Here is a 24,694-nt window from a genome sequence, read left to right on the forward strand (position 1 = left end):
TTACCAGCATTCCAAGCTGCTGCAGTGTCCAGTGTATACAAACACCAAATTTTGTTTAATCAACCTCAGCTTTAAAACAACAGAGATAGTAATATGGAAGCTGGAGCAAAAAGAAAAACAAAAAATTCATTATGTTTCTCATCAACATAATTCTTCTAGGGAAATGTATCCAAGCAGCCCAGGGACTCCTGTTGCCCCTTGCCACCTACCTAGATACCTTAATATACTAATTAGCTGGGAGAACATCTCCCTGAGCACAGTTGCCTCACTCTCAGTAGACGACTTTAGGATTGTCCTGTCACTGCTTTCATTGAAAGAAAAGCCCATGTGAAAATTAATTAAGCATATGTCAGTTTCCATATTTATGACTATAGGAAGCTGTCATAGAACAGGTGGGACTATTTACTCACATAGACAAACACTGGCTGGCCTGGCAGGCAAAACAGCCTCTAGGCTTTCTGGCAAAAAAAAGGTTTGTCTCCATCACCTGCTACTTGGTCCTTCGAACTGGAGATGCCAGGGACTAAAACTCAGACATTTGGTATGAAAAGTATATGCTCAGCTCAGTCACTGAACTGTGGAGTATCCCAGTCCCAAAGCTGAGGCTGAGCTACAGGGGGTGGGTGAGCTAGAGAAGAAATCCAGGTGACAGGAAATTGACCGGGCTAGTTTAAAACTGGCCACATGGTAAGCCCATGCCTGAGAGTACTTGCTATAGAACAGTCTATAAAAACTTCAAGTAAAATAAAATAATGAAAATTTGCTCCTCAGCAGGTAGACACTACCTCTTCCAAATGCCTGGGGCACCAAATCCTGCAACCTCATTCAATGCCTACTCATTACCTGTTACTTAAGACCATGATCTTAATAATTTAAGATAAGTTTTTCTAGGACTTTATTGTATTTTTAACAGAGAAACCTCTGTCACTGATTAATTGAGCTAGTAAGAGAGCATTGAATGACCTTGAGCATTCTAACTCCAGAGGGAACTAAACTCTCAGGTTCAGAGAAAAATGACCAGGAATAAATTTCATATGGGCCTTATTTATTTATAATACTTCAGTGCCACTTTGTCCAATCTGAAAATGTTGCTCAAAGTGATGGTAGAATACAATACATAAATCAAATCCACATAAAAATGAAGAGCTTATAACCCAGTGTAGCTCAACATGAGAGGGGGCAGAAGTACCCCATCTACCCATGTCCTCAACAATTGCATTCTTCTCTGGCCACACCCCCTATGGAGCATAAGATTGGAAGGAGTGGGATCCAAACATCAGCAAGGCTACTACTTTAAACATTGACAAGGCTAATACATGTGTTTTAAACAGCTGCTCAGACAGAGAATTCTGGCAGTTGTGGTTTCTGTAGTCACTGTAGCATTGCAACCTAATAATGCTAATAAGGGCATAATGACGGAAAGCACCAGTGGTGCAAAGGGAGAAGTGGGAACTAAATTTTCCACCCTGCTTGGAAGTCACCTGTCTCTTATTTGGCTGCAGTTCTGGTGACATTGTAGAAAATGACATTGTTTTATAATAATCTGCAACATGCCAGCTGGGGCGATTGGGGTCCCCACAACCCCACCCTATTCCCTTTTCTTCACACATTGCTACTGAGACATCTAGCACAAGATTTATTTCCTAGGCTACCTCAATTGCTTCTGGAATAGGTTTGTTAGTAGTATTCCCTAACCCTTCCCCACACTGGTGCCTTCCAAATGGACTAATCCCCAGCTTACGGGAACTAAAGTTGAACACATCCAGAGGACAGCAAATAGGGGAAGGCTGCCCTAAAAACTTCTAACACATCCAGAACTGGCTATTGCAAAGACAGGATACTAAATCTGACAGATGATTTGCCTGATGTGAAGATCTAATAGACCATTTGCCTGATCCATACAGTTGGATGGAGTGGCCTCCTTTGTCCCATCCTTTCTATTTCACAGGTACATGAACCTGTCATGGCTAATCTTTAGCACAGCAGTCCCAGAGCAGCAGGGCTTCTTTTCTGGCCTCCACAGCAAAATCAGCTGGCATAACATAGCCAACAGCTGTACAGGAACAGGTGCAAGAGCTGGCCAACCATTCCACCATTTTCCTACCGCAGGAGCCCAGGGAGACTCCAGCCCAGCCATACAAAGGGGCCTGGTCAAATGCAAAGAACAGGGCAATCAATGCAAGGAGAACAGTTTTCCCCTTGTGGCTATAACAGCTGTGCAGAAGAAGGAATTTCAGCAAAGGCAGCTGCAGCAGCAACAGCCAAAATCTGGCCATTTGCACCCTGCTATTACAGACAGCACACACAGTCTCAGTCAGCACCTTATTTTCCAAGAACAGAATGCAACTGCATCCCCTGGGCCAAACATATCTCCATAAAGGAGAGCAAGGTGCTGTGTGGAGCAGAAAAGGGGAGTTGGGGTACAAATTCCCCAAACCTGAAATAAAGAGTATCCTACTGCTTTGCAACTATTAAAAGCCCCGAACAAGCTGGGGAAGGGTGCTAGCTCAGTGGTGCAGCACATGCTTTGCATTCTGAGGGTGCAAGGTCCAATTTCTTGACCTCTCCAGACAACACTAGAAAAGACTCCTCTCTGAACACTAGAGGGTAGTAAATACTGTACTAGACAGATCAATGGTCTGACTTGGCATAAGGTAGTGCCTATGTTTCTACCCTGTCTCTTTCTGGAGGAAGACTGTGATCCTTCCAGCCCTGTGCTCTGTAACGGAGCTTCTGCCGCTCTTGTTCCATGGACTGTGTTATACAGTTACATCCAAATAAATAATGAAGCAAACTTTCAGTGAGATAGTAGTAGTCTTCATATTTCTATACCACTCTACCACCCAATGGTGATAGTCTTCAGGGTAGTCCACAAGTCAGCTGATAAAATGCAATGCAATGCAATACACAATAACAATAAAATAACCATAAAATACAACACAGAATTTAAAAGCCAAATTTAAAACCAATTTTTAAAAGCTACAATAGACCAAACACTTAGCAATTGCACTAAACAATACTTCAGATCAATCCCATTTTGTCATCCTGATAAGCACTTTAGAATTATTTATTTATCTATTTATTTCCACTTCTATGCCACCCCATAACCCAAAAGTTCTCTGGGCAACTTACAAATGCTGAAAATAGCATACAATACAATTAATAAAACAATTGATAAAACAGATAAAATTGGAAAAAAATGATAAAGCAGTGAAATGATTACAGCTATCTCATGATAAAATATAAACCACACACAACATGATAAATGCAATCAATAATTTAACAACCCAAAACAAATAAATAATCCATAGCAAAATATAAATTATAGATAATTCAACATATAATCTTGTTGCACTGTGTTGCTTTGCTTAATACATTTTTTACCTTTAGTCCTTGCATTCAAAGCAGTTTAGAATTTTAAAATAATACAACAGAAGTTACAAAATTACAGAATATTTTGTGCAGAATTGTTCAATTGTATGCATAGCATGGAGAAAGTGCATAGGGAGACTTTTTCTCCTTTTCTCATGATACCAGAATCCCTTGGGATCATCCCGGGATGATGACTAGTGTGAGGTTCAGGACAGATAAAAGGAAGTCCTTTGCACAGCAGATAGTTCAACGACAGCATGTGTGTCCACAAGAAGTAATGGTGGGCAATGTGGATGGCTTTCAAATGGGGCTGGACACATTCCAGGAGAAGGAGACGAGCATCAATGGTTATATGCAACTCCCAGTATCACAGGGAGCAAGCCTGTGTACACTAGTTGCTGAGGAACATGGGCAGGTAGGCGCCCTTGGAGTCACGTCCTGCTTGTGGATTCCTCATGGGCAGCTGGTTGGCTGCATTGAGAACAGAACACTGGACCAGATGAACCCTTGGTCTAATCTCAGCATGGCTCTTCTTATGTTCTTAATATATAGAACAAGGGTAGAGAAATGGGGCAGAAATACACTGACCCCTCCACAGGTGGATGGTGTCTGAGATGGGTCTGCATGCCCTGACCTCATTCAGTGCCCATGCAGTACAAGACAGAGCCTCTTCCACTGGAAAGCACTGGACTAGTAAACTATTTCACATGCCGCTCACCCTTCCAAAGGGCAATGCCTGATGTCATGTCCAATCAGCGATAACAGCAGCAATTCTTCCTGCTAGCCTTCAGGTGGTACAGGTTAGGAAAGAAGGCACAGCTAAAGAGGGAGCTTCTGGAGTTTCCACTGATGGTCCTTCAGGAGCTGCTGGCCCAAGCTACCTGGTCCAGACTTCTCCTCTTATGCCTTCCCACAGGGCACAGGGTTCAAGCAATGCTTACTATTTACCTGTCCTTGCTTAATAAAACATAGCCACTTTATGAAGTTGTCCGGCTTCCCTCCATTATGCTGCTATTATGCTGCCACCCAGTGGTACAGTTATATAATCACTATTATAGCCCTCTGATTTAAATAATACAGTTCTGGTGGTAGTCCAGTATTCAGCATCCCTATAAGCTCAGTACCTGGAAGCAGGAGCAGCTGTGTCCTGATCTCCCTGCTCCCATCTTGTTTTTACTGGATGCACAGTTCCTATGCATGCCCAACTGTCTTGCAAATAAGACCACAAAAATTATTAGCCTGCAAAATGTTTTACTAGCCTACAAGGGACTGGCAGAAGAAAAATGGAGAGCACCATTCTTCCTGAAGCCTCTAGGTATATTTCTGTGCTGGCTGTGCTTCCTTGCTCCTGCAGCCTGCTTGATTTCTATACCAGGTACAAAGGAACACTGAGTGACCTCTCTCTCCTCCAGCAGCCTGTTCACCCACCTAACTGCATGCAATTTCTTGTCATTTATGGCTATCAAGTAAGTGCTCAAAAGAAAAGACTAGACCAAGACTACAGTTGCCTGGGAGTAAGTTGCAATGAACTAATGGGACTTTCTGAGGAGATAGGCATAGAATCATGCTAGAGCTAGATCTTTGGTTCAATCCAACAAAGAGATGGTGGTTTTGTGTTTCAATGTAAAGATGCATCTTTGTCATGGATTTTGTCAGGAATTTTTGTGGGAGTAGGCAGGTGAATATTGATTATTTCTCAGTCATTTAGTAAATATTATATTCAGTATTTGCATTTCAGAGTCATAACTTGTGGCCATTAATGTTTCCAACCGGCAGACATTTTCAATCCATCACTGGTTTCCTATAGAAGCAAAAGCCATCCATAAGTACAGGACTGCTTCCTGCAGGTTGCCAATATAGGGTACCTGGAGAGGGTGTTCATTTAGCCTCTGTTGCTGGTTGGAAGGAACCATTTCCAGTTGCAATTACTAATGAAAACATCCATGGGAAGTCCTGGATAGGGAAGACAAGTCATGGAGCGCATCAATAACTCTAGCTAGAGACAAAAGAGAAAAACTTTTGTATTTACTTTAGATTAGGTTTAAACCAAGTAGGGCTTTTCTTATGCCACGGGAGTGGGCGTAGAAGTGCCTGCCAGATTATTTTTTGGCCTACAAATCCCATCAACCTTAGCCAGTATAGCTAATACATACCAGCACAGTCACTGTGGTCCTCATCTGAAGCCCTCTTCCATGTTCCTCCCCACAATGAAGGGGGCGGTTGCAAGGAGGAGAGCTTTTTCAAACATAGAGCCCACACTCTGGAACTTGATTCCATCAGAGGTATGGTTGGCATTTACCCTTCTGGTTTTTAGGCACCAACTAAAGACACATCTGTTCTGTAGTTATTTTGATTGGGTGACCTTTTTGTTTTTACTGATATATTAATTTTGTTTTATGTTAATGTGCTGCTGCCAAGTTGTTTTAATGCTAGTTTTTGATATGATTTAATTTTAATGGTTTTGTTCTACTTTTGGGGATGTGTGTGTGTTGTATTATTTTATTTTGCTTATCTTGTTTTTATCAAATTTTGATAGTTTTGTTTACAATTTTATTGTTATTGGTATTGTGTGCTGTCATGTGTGTTCTATATTGTTTACTGTTGTAATGGATTTTAACAATGTAAGCTGCCCGAAGAGCCTATGGCTAGTGGGGTGGCCTAGAAATCAAATAAATAAATAAATAAAAGGAGGGGATCATGGGACTTGTAGGCCAAAACAAAACCCTAGAAAGCCACAAGTTGTTCACTCCTGGCATAGAAAAAAGAGAGAAGTTGTCAGGAAATATGATAGGAAATTGTTACTCTTTTCTTCTTTATATCCCCATTTCTGTTATATTTCTCCCAGTTCTATCCTTGAGGCAGAACCTTTCATGCTTCTCTAATACGTCAACCCTTTGGGGTCAGAGGACAGTCTAAAATCCAAACAAAACAATGAAATATTAAAGGCACACATAAAGAGATGCATTCTATTTTTTTAAAAAAAATGCTGAGGAGGCCCCTACTGAATATGTACCTTGGCAGGCCAGTGCTTTCAGTGCCATGCAATGCTGTCTCTCAATTTTTAACATGACATACCTGTTTGGTCTGATAACGTGGACTTAAATGAACTCTTCTGTTTAAAAATATTCTGGAACAATAACAAATCTACTGCAAACATTCACCTCAAAAGTCTATTTTGAAAATTTTAACAGCCAAAGAATTCCTTTATGCCCACATAAACCTGCATATGCCATCCGCCTGCCACAACAGTTTGAAGTAAGATGGGTTTTGGGTAGAGAGACCTCTTCCCAGGGAGCTTGGCTTGAGCCCACCTGGATGTCTTTTTGGCAGAACTCCTCCGTACATTCTGAAGCTTTTTAATCTTTCGGCATGATTTGTGGTGCTGTTACATGCTGTTTTATCTTGATGCTGGCATTTTTGTAATTTTTTTATTTTATTATTACATGAAAACATGTCTATTGAAAGGCAGATTATAATCCTTTCTTCCCTTTTCTATGTATCTCTGTAGGGGAGAAATTTGGGTTTGTTGCAACTTGTTCAAACTCCTGTTTGCTTTCTTGTTCCCACGTGCTGTTAAGTCGTCTCCAAATTAGAGCAACTGCATGGAGAATCCCTCCGCGAAAAAAGCCCTTTCCTTGACCGACCTGCTCAGCTCTTGCAAACATGCGTTTGCTACCTCTTACATATTAAAATAACAAAAGAATAATTATACCCGGATAATCTCCAGAGGTTAAAAAAATGAGCATCCAGGAAAGGTGTCCGGGAAATCTGCCTGTTGCTGTCCTTAAAACTCCTGTGACAACTCTGAATGGTGGTTTGCGAGCAGCAACACATTGCACTTGCGAAGGTGTACTAGCACGGCACAGGTATTTTCTGGCTACCTGGGGAATGCTGGGAGTTGTGGGACCTTTCCCCGTCTAAAGTTACACAGGACTGCACACCTGCCCTTCGCAGCGCAGCAAGGACAGGCGAGTGGCGCCTGTGTTGCGTCCCGCTCCTGTAGCTTGACGCACAGCAGGGCTGGCAAGGGGACCTTCGCGGAGACGAGCAGAGCATTCCGGGTCTGTTTCACTGCTTGCGAAGGCGGGACCCAAGCTTTGAGGGACGGCCAAGGGAGCCAATCACGCTTTGCGATAGGCCTGTTTCTTCTTTCCACCCCCTCGGCTTGCCTCCGCCTCCGCCTCCTCCTCTTCAGGCGCTCCGCTTCCACCCATTCCTCTCCTGACCTGGCTAGTAGCCCTGCCGGAGCCGTCTCCTTTAAGAGCAGGCTGCTAGCCGTATATGCCGCGCCGGAAGCGGCGAGAGGCACGTCGGCTTCAGCCTGCAGAGGATCCCTGTGACTGGTCAGAGCTGCCAGCGCCGCCGTGGTCCGGGCTCTGCGCGCTGCCGGGCTATGAGCAGAGCTCTGGGCTCAGCTCCCTTTAAAGGCAGGCAGTAGGTATGCCCCCTGGGAGTCGGCGTATGTGTGCAAGCGCCTGAGCGATTCCTTTGGAGATCGGAGGCAAAACTCGATGATCCGTTTTGCATCATCACCATCCACTCCCTTCTGTTGTTGTCGTCTGGGGTGGTTTCGGCTTCAGCCTTCCTAACGCGCTTCCTCGGACGCTGCTGGAGAGCAAGCTTGTCTACTCCGTTTGCTCTTATTAACGGGCTTAAGAAGATCTCTATTCTCAGGTGACGTGCTTGAGCTTTATTGTAAGTCGCTTAACACCCAGCCTGTTCTTTTCATAGAGTAGCCCTCCCTCCCTCCCCGCGCCGCTATTTCTTGATTCTGTTTATTTCCGTGGAGGCAACGCTGCTTTCCATTTGTTTTCTCTGGGGGGGATAGAAAAGGGATCACGATGGAGAGAAAAGTAACAGCAACCACATTACCTGCTTTTATTGCTGTGCATCAGCTACGCCCCCCGCCCCCCTCAGTTGTGTTCCGGTTTGCTTTGGCTGATGCAAGTGGTGGCGATCAGTAAGACTCTGAACGTGTTCATTTGGAGGGAGGTCTCATTGTTTTCAGACTAGAAATATACTTAAGGCTGAGGCTTAGGAAAGGGCCCGCTTGCTGCAGGTACTGCTGTTGCTGCTGCGTGAAAGAGGCTAGGGATTCTCCCATGGGATAAGTGCACATAATCAGCTTAGGTATTGGCAAATGTACAATCTTCCATCTTCTGATAGGAAGCTGCTTTGTACTGAGTCAGAACCCTGCTCTGTTTGGGCTCAGTATTGTCTAGGCCAGTGCAACAGATAAGAACAGAGCAGAGGAGGCTTCAGAGCTACCTTCTCCAACCTGGTCCCTCCAGTGTTTTGCACTGCAGCTCCCATCAGCCCCAGCCAGCATTATGGATGCGCAGGAATCCAGGGAGTTGTAGCCCATGAAACACCAGAAAGTCATTAACCTGGGGTACCAATTGGGGAGGCTGCTCCAACAGATCCTGCCCAGGTCTCTAACATTTACCAAAGGCATTCTGCATCCCTGAAGCTCATTTTCTGCACACTGTACACATTGTGGTCATAATAAGCATTTGTGGGATGGGAAGGAGTGTTTGGTCCCTCAATCCTTTGCTTGGCTCTCTCCCTTCATATAGTCCATTATTCTTCAGCCCTTGATGCTTCCTGAAAAAGCATTCTACAGTTTCCTTACTTTCTTCTCACCTGATCTTTTGCCAAAATGTTTTGCTCTGCACTGTAAGTAGAACAAATTACGTAAATCAAAAGTTTATGCACCCTGGCACTTCTTAAAATTCTACAGATATTAAACTGGCTTGCCATAGAACTAGATTTTCAGGCTGATGGATTGCCTCTGCTTTCAGTACTTCAACTTCTGCTTTCTGTACTTTGCCAGGTTGCAGTAATAAAGCGTAAATAGAGAAGAGTGGGTGCTGAGAGTGACCTCATGTAGCTAGCCGGCTGTGGCTGCTTTGCCCTTACTGTAATGGATGAGTGGAAACCCAACCCACCGGCCAAGCCATGGAAGAAGCGCAGCTGGTACCTGGCCTGGAAATACAAGATGACAAACCAGAGGGCACTAAGAAGGCTGTGTCAGGTGAGAGAAGGTCCTGCCTGCTCATACTTCTGCTTTGGTTCTGCTGCTGGTACCATGCATTTGTCTGCTTAGAATTAAAAGCAATAATCAGCTTTAAATGCTTTTGGATTATGAAGCCTCTGTGCCGAAGGAGCTGAAAGCCTCTGTGAATGGATGTCATAGCATTAGTAAATGTCTAATCTACTGTGAATTTTATTGTTATTGTCCTTTGTTTTATGAAAAAATTGCTTTTCCCTATTGTAGCAACAGAATTAATAGAACGGTGCACAATTCAAACTTTTTTTTAGAAAACCTCTGTAAATAGGATTAGAAGAAGGAGGTGATAATGTAATTCTATATATTGAGAAAAGGGTTCATCTGTTCAAATAAGTAGATAGTGCATTCTTTCTCTTAAAAAGATAGAACCCTGTGTACTTCTCAGGTATGAGTTCTTGTTTAGGCACTGGTTGAAAGATCATGTTATAGCAAGTCTTGACCAAAAGTGACCATGGCATATTTGCCTCTCTTTGCTCAGTTAAGTGTTTCTACTCTGAACTTCTTGCTGCTAACCATTCCTACAGTATTTTTGTTTTTGTCCAATTAGTCCAGTTTTTTGACTGTAAACCACTTGCGTGCAATTCAGAGGAAGCATTTAGCAAAGCACTGACAAAGTGATATCCATCACTTCCAGTCTGAGGACCTTTGTAATTCCTCAGTATCCATAAGCATTCATCTGTTGGTACCTTTTGCCACAAGTGAGCAGAGGCTGACAGAGCGATCCTTTGCATCAGTGCTCCCCAACCTTCTTGGCACCAGGTACCCGTTTTGTGGAAGACAATTTTTCCACAGAGCAGTGGGGGACGGGGGGAATGGTTTCAGGACGATTCAAGCACCTTACATTTATTGTGCACTTTATTTCCATTATTATTACATTGTAATATATAATGAAATCATTATACAACTCACCGTAATGCTGGAAGCCCAACACCCAAAAGGGCCTTGCAGTGGTGCCACGGGGCCTGCTGGTGGCTCTTCCCACCTCCTCGTGCTTCTTTACATGTGTGCCGTGCCTGTTCAGACTCCTCACTTGCTCCCCCTCCCCCTTACCTGCTTCCCAGTTCCTCACCGCTCACACAGACCCTTCCCAGCTTATCCATGCCACTTGCTCTGCTGCTGCCGCCGCCGCCGCCGCCGCCACCCCCTCCTCCCTTTGAGGCCCAAGACCCAAAAGGGCCCTGACGATAATCAGTATTTGCAGGGTGATGCTAGCATTGGGGAGCAACTGCAAATACAGATGAAGCTTTGCTTGCTTGCATGCCACTCACCTCCTGCTGTGCGGCCCAGTTCCTATCAGGCCATGGACCGGTACCAGTCCTTGGCCCAGGGTTGGGGACCCCTGCTTTACATATCAACACAGAAATGAGGTCCACTGAGTTCAACAGCTTAGCCTATTCTTGGCTAAGTAAATATAGGATTGTAGCCTTGGTGATTTAACCAAGGCCGGTTGGAATGTAGGGACAACATAGAACTTTACGCTGAGTCCCATAGGGTTGAAAATAACAGTCTGTCAATAGGTATCATTGGCTCTATTTGTTCAAAATAATGTGTATAGAAAATTCCATTGGTTAAAGGACAGCAGAGAGCCCTGTGGGTTATGGGGCAGTATATAAATGTAATAAACAAGCAAAATCCTGACCCTTTGTCACTGGGGAAAGACTGGGTCACCCCCAAGAATTATGCCAGCACTGTCTAACGCAAACCAATTAAAATCAACTCAAGATGCAATCTTACACATGTTCAGATAGGGCAAATGTCCTACAATTCCTACCATTCCCCAACTAGCATGACAGTCGACTGGGAGTTGAAATATTTCTGTTCCTTCCAAATATGCACTCTCCATGTGGACACTTGTTCCTCACATGCCCCTTTTATTGCAGCATCTAGACTGCAATGTATCCTATTCATACTGCTTGTTCAAACCAAAATTCCCTCCAGGTCTAACCCTTTGAAATCTCAACTCCTGATCTGGCATACCATGAAATAGTCATTTTTTGAAAACATGCATACTGCTTTTCAAGTCTGCTTACCAAAGTTAAAGTTTGCGATACAATGACAATAACCACACGACTAAAGCAACAGATTAATAACTGAGAGCCTACCATATTTCAAAAGGGGTAAATAAAATGTTTTGGCCTGGTTGTCAGAATTGGTATCAGTTGCAGCTCTGTAAGGAGAGTATTCTTTAGGCAGGGCACTGCTTCCAAATAAATTAATGTAGCTATTGCAACTAAGCTATCACACCTTTTTCTAGCCATCGACCTTGATATTCTTGCAGCAAATTAAGGTGGGTTTTTTCCTTGTATGAAAGATGGCTAACTGCAAAAGCTATTCCAAGTAATCCTTCACAAATATGACACTAGTGATGCTTCTTAACAAATAGCCAAAACAATGGATTTGTAGGAGTATAGAAACTGTCAATTTCTCCTTTCACCAATGATACTGAACAGGTTTCATTGAAAAGCTAGAGCAAAAGGAGGAGGGTAAAAGTTGCTTCCAGACACAGATTCTCAGATCCTGGACTGCAGTACTTTCTAATGCTTCTATTAAATTATTTTCCATATATTTTTAGTTGCACTAATTGGCTCTCTATTCCCTGCAGTGTGGTTACTTAAAGCGATCTGTTTATGTAATAGAATATTGCTACAGAAATGCAAAAACAAACAAAAAAACACCATGTGCACACACACACAAATAAGCCCATGGAAATTTGGGGAAAGAAAAGTACTGTTTTCTTCATATTTTCTTGCATACTGAAGTGAAGGTGATGTGTTGCATAGTCATGGAGAAGCAAAACTGGAAGCAAAGAGCAGACAATCTCTGGAGTGATGCAAAGGATCAAGACTGTCTGAAAGATGTGTTAGATGTGAGAGGGAACTGGAAGATAGAGGTCCCTCAGAAGCATCCCTTGCGCAGATCCTCAAGCAGGTGCAGTCAGGATGTGGCAGAGGTGCCCCTCCACCTCAGAGGATCAGAGCAGGTCTGCCATGAGGCCCAATTACCTGTGTAGAAGGTTCCACTGATATAAATCTTCCAGTGGTGGTGTTTCCATTGGTGGTAGCTGGTGCTAGACCCAAGATAGCTCATTCCAAGGGCAGAGCACAGTGCTCCAACATTGCCTCCTCATCACCTCTCTTCAGAATTGTAGCATATGAAGCTGGAAACAGTTTGCTGGGACAGTTGTGTCAGCTCTGCACAAACAATATCAGCTGCTACTAGAATCCCATGCAAACTTTAAAAAGTCATGTGCATGTATCTTTTCAATAAACCAGTGTTCTTCCACATAGCCTGAAGTGACTGATCCTGCTTTATCTTGGAAGCTAAGCAGGGTCAGGCATGGTTAGAATCTGGATGAGTGACTTGAGTGCATGATTCTATGATTGTTGTTGTAAACCACCCAGACAGTTTCAGCTACGGGTGGTACAGAAATATAATAATTCTAGAGTGATGATTTCAAAATCATCAAGCAGGTTTTTAACTTTAGTTTGGGCCACTAGGGTATTTTGGCCTACAGTTCCCATCAGCCTTTGAACAGAGAGCCAATTAGGGCATCTAAATGGTTCCTATCAACCATTCACTATACTGGTTAGGACTGACTGGAATTGTAGGGCAAAACAGCTGGAGAGCCACAGGTTGGCCATTCCTGCTTTACAGTATATGCTTCTGTCTGATATAACAATTAAATACATTTTGGGCACAGTCCTTTGAGTTGCACCTTCTGTGTTCATGAGTCCCTGAATGCTGAGACTTATGTATATCCCATCTAGGGCAGGAAAAGTGATGAAAGTGATCTTCACTACCTCATCCACTTGCCCTGCATTTCTTTTGCTAGATGGGCTTTTTTGTGTGTTGGTCAAGCCTCAGAAAAACTTATATCCTCATCTTTCCAGTCTCCTTCCCTTCCCACCTACCAAAATGCCAGCCTTTAAGGTTAAACTTCTGGCCTTGGAGGTCAGCCAACTTCTTTCCATGATGGTGGGGAGGGGGCAGAGTTCTTTTTCCATCTCTGAGCTCAGAGCACTGTCTCCAACCTTGAATCAGGTAATCCAAAATATTGTGTACCCTTCAGATAATGCCTATGGGCCATGGGATTGCTTTCTCTGTGAATTAATGATATCACTTTTATCAGAATGATCTATTGATACAATAATTTGAATATTATAAAGGTGTCTGTAAATTGACTCTTCAAGGAAGAAAGAGAACTTACCATTTAATTGGGAAAAGTGGATGTGTGTGTTAGGAGAAAAGGCCATCTTTCATATGCATTTCTTCATTTTCCTATTATGCCAGACTTCAAGTAGCCTAAAAATAAGCAATAACTCTCAACATCCTGATCAAACTTTACCAGTCAATGCCTTAGTTGCTTGATCCAACCCTTTAAAGGTTACAGTCATAATCAGTAGATCTGAACTGATTGTGGAGGACATTTCTGGAGACAAATATTGTTATAAGCCAGAGATGGACAGACAACTAGTTGTTCTTCCAGATGCTGTTGTACTGCAACTCCCATTATTTATCATTTGCTATGTTGACTAAGTCTAATGAGAGTTCCTGTCCAGTAACATCTGGAACACCACCCATTCTCTACTCCTGTTTGAAGCCCTCTTCAAATGTTTCACATCTTCAGATGTTTGCTAGTGAGAACATATGGATCCTCTGGCTAGTGCTCTGTCGGGTCCCATGGCGGTGGACATACAACTTCTGTGGTTGTCACGAGTATAGTGGCTTGATAAAGTCACAGCAGCCTTATGCCTTATTGCTGTCAAACCTCAGGTCCGGCATCCGAGGCTCCACTGTGGCCTCCAGGCTTCCCCAGCAGGCCACGCCCCCTTCCCCTGGACCTGCCATCTTTCCTCCCACTACCAGTGATTTGATTTTCTAGGTTTCGTGCACTTTCTTTTCATACTAAAAGATGGGAACTCCTCTGCTTAGGCTTTGCTTCTGGCAGTTAAAACTTTAATCTAAAATATATGGGCATTTTGGCCCTATTCCCTTTACCGCATTCCCACCCACCACTGGAAGTTTATCCAAAATCAAATTCAGCTCTTGAGCTGAAATAAGTTCAGCATTCCTGGTCTAGACATAGGAAGGAACCTTCTGTCATTTCCAGCCTGGGACCTGCACTTCATCCAAACACGCAATTGAGAGGTGCATCTTAATTTTTTTACCATATACTTGCATGGTGGTAGCGCCACTGTCGTAACCTACCTTAGGTCAGTCCATGACTTAGCAGTGGGTCCTGCCACCACTGGTCTAGTCCTAGGGTTGCTGGCACAGCTGCACGGTTCTTCACATGTAGACAGACCAGAGGTATCAAGTGTCCAACAAATAAAACTTACGAGCTTTACTCAGGGCTACATCTCTAAGGAGAAAATGAAATAAAGAGTGGCCGTTTTTTTACATATGCCATATGCACACACACCATCACGCTACATAAAACAGCTTCCCAACTTATACAGACATCTGTTTCCTGAGTAATAAAGTGCATATTCTCTGCTCACCTGAAGCAATCTTGCCACACTTCATGCAGACACAGGGACTCTGGGTTCCTATTAAGCAGCTGCTCTTCACTGATATGAAATCAGCCTGTGCTTTATCTCAATTTAAAGTCATCTTGGCAACGGCTCAACTTGATATTGTGAAATGACAGGCTGATATTAAATGCAGATCTTTTTATGACAGAGTGGCCACATCCTGTGCTAAGAGGTCCTGAATTTAAAAATCATAGAATAGTAGAGTTTGAAGGGGCCATGAAGACCATCGGGTCCAACCCCCTGCTGTTGTAGGAAACCAAGGAAACCATCCCACTTAGGTGGCTATCCAGTTTCTTAATGAATGTCTCTAGTGTGGGAGAGCCCACCACCTCTCTAGGCAGCTGTTCCACTGTCATATCTAGCCTGAATCTGGGTTGTCACAATTTGAATTGATTATTCCGTATCCTACACTCTGGTATCAGCAAGAAGAGATCTTGACCTTCCTCTTTGTGACAGCCTTTGAGGTACTTATAGAGGTATACCATGTCCCCTGTCAGTCTTCTGTTCACAAGGCTAAACATGCCCAGTTCTATCAGTCTCTCCTCACAGGACAGTGTTTCCAAACCCTGGATCATTTCTGTTGCTCTCCGCTGGGCCCTTTCTAATTTTTCTGCATCTTTCTTAAATCTTGGCACGCAGAACTGGACACAGTATTTCAGATGAGGTCTGACTAGTGAGGAGTATTGGGGAACTACTACTACTCATGATTTGGAAGTAATGCTTCTGTTAATGCATCCCAAAATAGCATTTGTCCTTTTTATAGCTGCATTGCATTGCTGGCTTATATTTAGCCTGTTGTCCACAATTATTCCAAGATCTTTTTCTTTTTCGGCTCTGTTGAGCCACGTATTCCCCATCTTGTATCGATGCATTTGGGGTTTTTTTTCCCCGTAGGTAGAGGACTTGGCATTTGTCCTTAATGAATCTCATTGTGTTGCTTTCCGCCCAGTGTTCAAGTTTATCAAGATCACCCTGGATCTTCATTCTGTCTTCTAGGATATTTGCTATTTCACCCAGTTTTGTATCATCTGCAAGTTTGATTATCTTCCCTTGTACTTCCTCATCTAAATCATTAATAAAGATAGCAAAGAGGGCCCAAATGTTTGTGGTAATTAAATTCTCCTTGACTATCTTACATCAGAAATGTTGAACCTGAATTTGGCCCTTGGTGAGCTGAAGTTTTATTTATTTATTTTATTTATATTGTGATTTATATCCTGCCTTTTTCCTACAAAGGGCTCAAGGCAGCTTACATCATCTCTCCTCCATCTTATCCCCACAACAACAACCCTGTGAGGTAGGTTGGGCTGAGAGTCTGTGACTGGCCCAAAGTCACCCAGTTGGCTCCATGGCTGAGCGGGGACTCGAACCCAGATCCTCCGAGTCCCAGTCCCATGCTCTTAACCACTACACTACACTGGCTCTCTGGGATTTGGTCACTTCTCTCACAGTATCTTTAAGAAAGATACCAATTCCTGTACTATTTTTAATCCAAGTAAGTATGAAAACCCTAACTTCTGAAGTCAGTCATTTCTAAAACATTTGGAGGGTACCTGGCTGGCAAAGGCTGTGTTAAACCTGGTAACAGATTCCTGTCCTGGATGTCTGCTTTACCCTTCAGCAGGTGTAACAGAAAGATTCAGGACCCACAATACCTACAGTTCAGCACTCCTGTCTTAAAATAAGTTTTCCTTGAAACATAAGAGTTCAGTCTTGTTACCCAACACATTCTAGCTTGACTTTCCAGTAAATGGTATTAAGATGAAGGCTTCTGTTTGGAAATCCAGCCTAGTTGGCAGATGTTTTGTGACATCCAAATGTCAAAAACAGGCTTTGAAACCTGCGTATTTTGTTGCTAACATTTCACATTCTCCCTATGGCATGCCACTCTGCTCTCCTGAATGAAGTTCATTTAAAGAGTTGTGTGTCCCTTGATCACATTACTATTATCCAACGTGGGAGGGCAGGTAACATCTGTGTCATGTCATGAGATTGATCCTGAACTGATTTCCATCTCCAAGTATCAGCAGTTCAGTCCTAAAGGGATATGAATAATGGCTGGCTACATACTGGAAAAATGGGAGGCTTTGGAAATGGGGAAATGGAGTAAATGCAGAGGGAAGGGAAGATGTCTTCCATTTTTAAACTGCTCACCTATAAATACAAGGCAAAATTTTACAGAAGAGACTAGGTCCTATGGATGTGAATGGAAGTAGTAGAGACAGTTTCACCAGTGAAGGAGGAGGCGAATGGGACAGGAAAAGGGTGCCCAGAGGCTCTTCATCTGCTGTTAATGCTACATCTTTACCTTTGTGTCCTGCATATCATTCAGCTTGCAGCATTTTCAAAAAAAGGAATGAGTTGAAGCATTGCATTTCTACTGCACTGTGTTTTCATGACCTGATGGAGGCTTTTGCCTTGCAGATGGGGGCTATCCTCTTCTTGCTGGTGACTGTCATAGTGAACATAAAGTTAATCTTGGACACTAGAAGAGCAGCCAGTTTAGAGGAGGAATCTGCTCAGGATTATGGTGAGTTCAAATTCTTGCAGCTGGATGATGGAAGCAGAGTGTGTGTTTTAGCTGAGCATCTTGTGGGGCATCAGAAAAAGTATATTTTGCAACCTCTTGCTGTTCTTGGCAAGAGTGCTTCGACACTTGCCAATGCCAGCTGCTTCACAAGTGTCCCCAAAGTCCCTCCCCACTGTGAGTCCAACTCTCTGACCACCACACCCCATCACACCACACCACACCAGCCAGCTTTCACAATCCCTGTTTTGACAGCCCTTCAGTGTGTCCTCTTCCTTCATGGCAGGGAGATGATGGAGTCAGGTTGGTCCTGAGACAGTCTCCCCTGGGATACCCACGGGAGGACTGAGTGAGAGGGAGGGGCTAACAATCCACAATGAACTTAATTGGCTGTCAGGCACACTGTGGGTTGTTCACAGAATGAGAGAGGAAGCTCTCAATGGCTCCTAGCCTTGCTGGCTGTGTGGTACCTCCTTTACCCGAGGTGGCATGCCTGCATACACCAGTTGCTGAGGAGCTTGGGAAGGAGGAGGTCTTGCACCCATCCTGCTTGAGGGATCAATCCTATGGGCATATGGTTTGCTACCATGTGTACAGAGTGCTGGACTAGATGGACCTTTGATATGTTCCAGCATGGCTTTTCTTATGTTCTAACACAGTGTGGTTTATTACCAGGGTAGGTTGATATGACATGTGAATGCACCCAGTGTCTTCCCTAGGCTGTGTGTGACAAATTAATTATACCTGCCAGATCATCAGCCCCATCCAGGGTATTATCCAGGATCTCTAAAATCATGGATAAAATAGGGAAAGCAGAGAATGCTCTTAAGCGTTCCTGTTTATATTGCAAAATCTTTAAAATGGAGATGGAAAAACCTCAAGTAGAGGCTAACATGAAAAACCTGTGTTCCCTGTGCTTTGTGATGATAATGGTTGCTTATAATACTTCTATTAGAATAGGAATGTTTTATTTATATTATATTATGTTTGTTTGTTTGTTATTTCAATTCATATGCTGCTCCATTAGCCCACACTTGGGCTCTCTGAGTGATTTATAAAACACTTAAAACAACATGACACTTTAAAAATTTATAACAATAAAACATTAACATTAAAATCCAAAAATACAAGGAGAGAAAATACAACAAATTAAAATCACTGCATAAACACTTTTAAATAAATAATTTTAAATTAAGATATAACTATAAGACAGGAAAAGGGTCTGCTAAAATCAACTTTTAAAATAGCTGGAGAAAAGGTATGACTTCGCCTGGTACTGAAGTGATAACAATGATGATGCCAGGCATTCCTCTCCGGGAAGCCCATTCCAGACATGGTGCGCAATCACCAAGAAGGCAGTTATAATTAAGTATAGTATATGCTATAATATCTAATTTTATATTATTAGAATTATGTATTATATATAAAATTATACATTTGCATGTGTGTGTGTATTTGATCTATTTATATATAAAAAAACAGTTGAAACCATCTTTCAACCGTAAAAGCAAGTCAACAAAACTTAAACCCAAGCTTAAGGGTGCAATTCTGGGCATGTTTAGGGGAAAAAGGCCCTTCAATTCTCAGCATGCTCCAACCAAAACTTTTTTGTTGTCGGGTTTTTTCCTGCCTAAACATATATAGGATTGCATCCTTAAAAATTAACCAAATGCAAATAGGAGCTTTAAAATCAAGGAGAGTAGAGTTAAAACCTTTAATCTGATGTCATAGACTATTAATAGCCAGCTGAGATGAAGATGTGTTTGTTGCCTGCCTGAAAATGTTCTGGGGTGGTTCCAGGTGGGTATTGCCACCCAAAAGGCACTGTCCAAAAGGCCCATTGACCAAAGCCTTTTGAGAGTGGGATATACAGTGGTGTTCTTTCTCTCTTTCCGCAGATGAAGGCTTGCAGAACCTTGAGATTCCACGCCGGCCTGTCAATAGTAGGAAAGTTCTGGATATTGAGGTGTACTCCAGCCGCTCCAAGGTGTACGTGGCAGTGGATGGGACAACGGTGAGGGCCAGTGGAAGAGCTAGAACAGAAAATGCACTAAGAGGGCCTTGGCAAATGTTCATGTCTTCTGCTCTGGAGAAAAGCACACCGTCCTTCTGAAATGGAGACAGCCTGCCTGTTTTAAAGCAGAATCCTGTATCTGTTTATTCAGAAGTTAGTGCTGCTGCATTCAGTACCCTTAGTTGCTCTCTTGTAAGGGTAGAGTCCTGTGGCAATGCCCATAAGTCCCTGAACTTGGAGGCCCACAAACATCCAGTGCAGAGTGGGAGGAGTGGTCACCTGTCTGGTCTGAATTCCACTTGTGGGCCACATGCCCAAGGGGGATGGAAGGAGGCTGTACTGTCTTCGGGTTATATCATATCCTGCTTGCCCCGGACACCTCCCCTGCCTACGCCCTTTGTATTCCTTCCCAGCCTTAGAAAGCCTCTGGCATGGTTCTTTCCAGCTCAGTTGTCAGAGTGCTGTCTCTGCTCTAGGAGCTAGGAATCAAAACTATCCTTTCACTGTCCCCACCACCGGCAATGTCTAGGGACTATAGGATCATTCCTTAAGTGTGTTTGGAATTGCAACCTGGTAATAGCATTATTTGCAGTTAAGTTTCACCAGCTTTTTGTTTCTCTAAAAACACATGCGCGCAGTCCCCTGATAGTGCTCTTGCATCTTAGTTCACAATTTCTTTGTTGTGAACAACTAGCTATGGGCTGGTTGTTTCCTTACTCAAGGAAGGCAGTGATAAGCAGCTAGTTTTCTGATGAATGCTTTATTACAGAACTTTAGCAACTGTTGAGGGATATTCTTAGAAGGAACTGTCTGCACCTACATAAATTGTGGCAGTGTGTAGCAGGATGGAGTATTATCGTGGTTGCTTTTATCATAGTACAGGTTTTGGAAGATGAAGCCCGGGAGCAAGGCAGAGGCATCCATGTGATCGTCTTAAATCAGGCTACGGTAAGTGGTTTGGTCAGGGAATCAGTATTGTCATGCTAAAGGAGGGCAACCTATTTCTTCTTATCATAAAGTGATTTTACACATTCACCAGAACCCAGTAGTGGGTTCTAGAGTTCACCTTTCTGGACTTGGAGCTAGAATACCGGGGGAACCTTAGAAATGCAGAAGGGGTTTCAGCAACTTTCTTATATGTACAGACCATTGTTGGTTTTTGTTATGTCTTGGCCAAAGCCAGGCATGTCAGACAAATTTGGAACTGATTCAAATCAGTTCAGATTTTTATGAATCTAGTCTGGGACTTCTATAATGGAGCCACTTTTTAGACTCATGGATTCCACAGACTTGTGGACAGTTTTTAACTTTGAGAAGGTTTGCACAAGTGTGCGTTAGCACTAACACTGACTGCCACTAGTATGCTTTTGTGGACTAACAAAATGGTTGTACGCAAAATCTGATTTTGCCAATGAAAGGACTATAGAACAGAAGGATCGTGACAATCTGTGAAATATAGGTGGAACAGATCAGCAAAACTGATATGTCTTTAGCCAAGGCTGTGAAAGGGCCTTGGCTAAAGGATAAAGGCCACCTCTGAGGATAGGTGTCCTCACCTATCTGAGGGACTTACTTCTGGCAACACCATGGGAAAAAGCAGCACTTCTATTGCAATTCTTGATGAAAATCTGTTAGTCAACTCTCATTTTGATATATCCACCATTCTCCCAGTGGTGCTACACTGGGGAAACATACAAATGCCAAAATGCAGGCTTCCTGCCCACCTTCTGCTGCTTAGCAGACTCAACTGAAGGAGCACGAGTGGCTTGGAGGTCTCAGTTCAAGTTCTGGTGGGTCTTCACTGAAGGGCTGTGGCCTTCTGAGAAACCTGGATTTGCCCCTGGGTGAGCCCCAGGCCTGAGGTTCTGCACTCCTGTTCTGATGCAATTTTTCTCAATAGGGTCATGTGATGGCAAAGCGGGTTTTTGACACCTACTCTCCACATGAGGATGAAGCCATGGTTCTCTTCCTCAACATGGTTGCCAGAGGCCGCATCCTTATTTTCACCATTAAGGTAGGTGAAATATAGAATCATGACTCCTCTCATGGATATAGACAGTGGTGATGTGTTCAGTGGATTTTCCCATTTTCTTTTAAACCAATACAAAAACTAACTCTGCTTCCTCCCATCTAACTATGTCGCTGCTTACCAGTCCTGTTTACCAGTCCTGATCAGTCTGTAGGAAAAAATATTATGGACTTGATTTATGGATGCTATTGTTTAGCCTAAATTCTCTGTGCTTCAGCCTGGTTAGGTCATCATAAGTTGAAATGCAGAACACCAAAATCCCAAATAAAGGTTAAGGCTTAAATTTATTACTTATTTAAACGATTAGTTTTTTAAAAAATGTTTGAGAACTTTTTAAGCCCAAAGAAATGCCAAGTACCTACACATTTATTTTAACCATGAAAATAAAGTTTGTTATGAGCAGTGGAAACCAAGTGACTGCCATAGTAAGTTCAACCTAATATTAACCCAGCAACCTTTGTGATGCTGCTTAGAAAGCAGGAGGCGACAAAGAAAAAAGGAAATGACGCTGAAGGTCCGGTTTAGCCAAAAAATTCCATCTAGCCTGGCTTCCAGCTGCAGAATCATCCTTATTGGGCAGTATCCAACAGGGGCACACCACAAGTAGCCCTTCCTGCCAATTCAGTTGCACAAGTGGCCCCTCCCACCTATTCCATTCCACAGGTGGGACCCGCTACTTGCACCATGAAGATTTAAACACCGCCTATAGGAAGTGCTGAAATGAGCAGAAACGCTCAGTCCTGGATCGGGGCAGATTGGTAGCACTCTCTTACTTGAGCTCTCCTGATCTGGCTTCCAGAAACAAGTGCTTCTCCTTGTTTCTAGTTGTGCGGGGCACAACCGCCCTCTTTTCCCCGCTCACTTCCTTTCCCTCTCCATCTTCTTTCCTGTTCACCAGGCTGCTGGAGAAAGGGCAGGCCGCTCTTGCCAAATCGCTTTCCTCTTCCTTTTTCGACCCTGACCCTCAGTCTCCCCCAGCCTGCAAAATTAGACCAAGGTTTGGATTGCCTATACTGTCCTAGCGTAGAAGCACTTGGGATGGCATGAAGTGCTGCTATATTTTTGCTGCGTCCAAGCTGAATGCTTCTTGCAGACTCATGCTTGTGTGTATATGTCATATATCATAATCATGTGTTGGTATTTAATGGACATATATTATACTTACTATATTTTAACAATGTATCTAAGTGGTTTATAAAGAAGATTAAAATGCATTAAGGATGCAGTCCTATGCATGCTTAGAGAAATGGTTTTACACCTCTTAGTCTGTCCCAGCCAGCTGGCTCATGCTGGGAGTTGTAGGACTTTGTTCTGGATTGTGCCTTAGAAACATACTCCAGGATACGCTCAAAAACTCTGGAATTTTTTGCATATAGTTTTCTGAATATACAAATCAAACCTGCTATGAGTTTATCAGTAACTGCCCAAAGAGCTTCCGCTCTCTTGAAATTGAATAAATGAATAAAGTAATCTTTCTGACCAACTCAGCAAAAGTTGCAGGCTCATTCTGCTCCTGGACACAGTTAAGATTGTTCCCAAAACTAGAACGATGCTGCGTGTAAATAACATTGGGGGGTTTGTTCCTTTTCAGGATGAGGGCTCTTTCCACCTCAAAGACACAGCCAAGAATCTCCTGAAGAGCTTGGGGAGCCAGGTTGCAGCTTCCCTCAGCTGGAGGGACATGTGGACCTTTGTGGGAAAGAAAGGAGGTCAGGAGCTGGGTCTGGCACAACTCCCCGGGGGAATACGTGGGACAAAAGAGGGTTTCTGGTGGGCTAGTGGCTTTTCTTTTTAAGGAAAAGGCAAGGCTGATGAGGCACTTTTCTAACTGTGTAGTCTATTCTCTGTCTTCCTTTCCTGATGGTATCTGAACGTTGTTCTGACCCACTCATGTGGGACAGGTGCAGGGTTCTACATCCGTACTGTAAGGAGGAGAAATGTTCTGCTGCTGGCACACTATCTGCAATGCAGCGGTTCAAAGCAGGGGCAGCTCATCCTCTCAGGAAGGATGCAGAAATCCCATGGCCCAAACGCTGTGCACTCGGGGTCCCAGTCTGACCCTTCAAAGTTCCTCAGGGGACTGTGTCCCTTTTCCCAACCACCTACTGTCATTATGCATTAATTATACTTCCATCCTACCCTCTCCTGCAGGGAATCTGACATAATCCTCCTTTTCCTCTCATTTTATCCTCACAACAACCCTGTTAGGTAGGCTAGGCTGAGAGCAAGAGACTGGCCCAAAGGTCCCCAGTGCCCTTCATAGCCAGGACTAAAAGCCTGGTCTGCCAGGTCCCAGTCCAGGACTAACTATTGTGCCACACTAGATCTCACTGGACATTTGGTGGTTTCCTGGGTTTTGTGCAGTTTTTTCCCCATTCTAAAACAGATTGAAAAGGCTCACTTAAACCCAATATATATTAATATTTTGGGCCAACCCCCCCTTTCACTTTCAGCCCAGCCCACCACTGGAATGTGGCCCCTAAAAGCTTCTCCAAAATGGGAAGTTCTGCCTCCTCCTCACTTCAAAATTGTGCAACCTAGAAGGCTGTTTTGCTTATCATTCTTCTATTGCTTGAGAAGCAAAGATATTCAGAAAAAAGCCAGGCTTGGTTTGATTTCCTTTCTGAGTGTGATGGATCTTTCTGGGTTGATGCAGCAGGCAGGAATAGGGAAGAATAAGAGAATCATTGACTGCTCTTAACCTGGTGTATCACCTTCTTTGCAGGTGAGGTCTATGGTGAGAAACATGCCAAGTCTCCGGTGCTGTCGTCATGGGGCGAGCCAGTCTTGCTGAAAACTGAAGTCCAGCTAACCTCTGTGGAAGGTACATTCTGCTGGCTCTTTGTGGGAAGGGCTGCCATTCTAAAAGGCCTGATTAAGAGCAGAATCACAGGACCATAATGGACCAGTAAATCTAGAGCCAAGGTAAGGTTCAGAAAAGGTTGTCACCTGCTGTGAATCCTGCAGTGGACAACTGGGGGACAAAAGCAGATCAGGAAATCAAATTAGAGTCATTAGATCTCAGCTGATAAGCAGTTCTGCTCTTGAAGTTTCATGGCACCCAAGCAATACACTCTGTGTCATAGATTCGAGGGAGAAAAGACAAGAAAGCCCATCCTGTAGACTGAAGAGCAGTGAAATAAGTCAC

At 43.5% G+C, this 24,694-nt stretch overlaps 1 protein-coding gene across 3 annotated transcripts in view; it reads left to right on the plus strand.

Moving 5' to 3' along the window:
- The first annotated feature begins 7,649 nt into the window (after positions 1-7,649).
- POMGNT1 (protein O-linked mannose N-acetylglucosaminyltransferase 1 (beta 1,2-)) overlaps positions 7,650-24,694 on the plus strand; it is a 31,566-nt gene continuing 14,521 nt past the window's right edge. The window contains exons 1-8 of one of the 3 annotated variants that reach the window (XM_044441503.1): positions 7,650-8,067; positions 9,206-9,406; positions 17,401-17,506; positions 19,402-19,517; positions 20,400-20,465; positions 21,418-21,531; positions 23,138-23,255; positions 24,272-24,370. In XM_044441503.1, the coding sequence (XP_044297438.1) occupies positions 9,296-9,406; positions 17,401-17,506; positions 19,402-19,517; positions 20,400-20,465; positions 21,418-21,531; positions 23,138-23,255; positions 24,272-24,370 (730 nt within the window). In that variant the 5' untranslated portion in view covers positions 7,650-8,067; positions 9,206-9,295. The remainder of the gene's footprint in view (positions 8,068-9,205; positions 9,407-17,400; positions 17,507-19,401; positions 19,518-20,399; positions 20,466-21,417; positions 21,532-23,137; positions 23,256-24,271; positions 24,371-24,694) is intronic. The other 2 variants (XM_044441495.1, XM_044441512.1) reach the window with 2 other exon arrangements.

Source organism: Varanus komodoensis, unplaced genomic scaffold (genome assembly GCF_004798865.1).
Source record: "Varanus komodoensis strain SLA01 unplaced genomic scaffold, ASM479886v1 scaffold1, whole genome shotgun sequence".
Classification (NCBI taxonomy): Eukaryota; Metazoa; Chordata; class Lepidosauria; order Squamata; family Varanidae; genus Varanus; species Varanus komodoensis.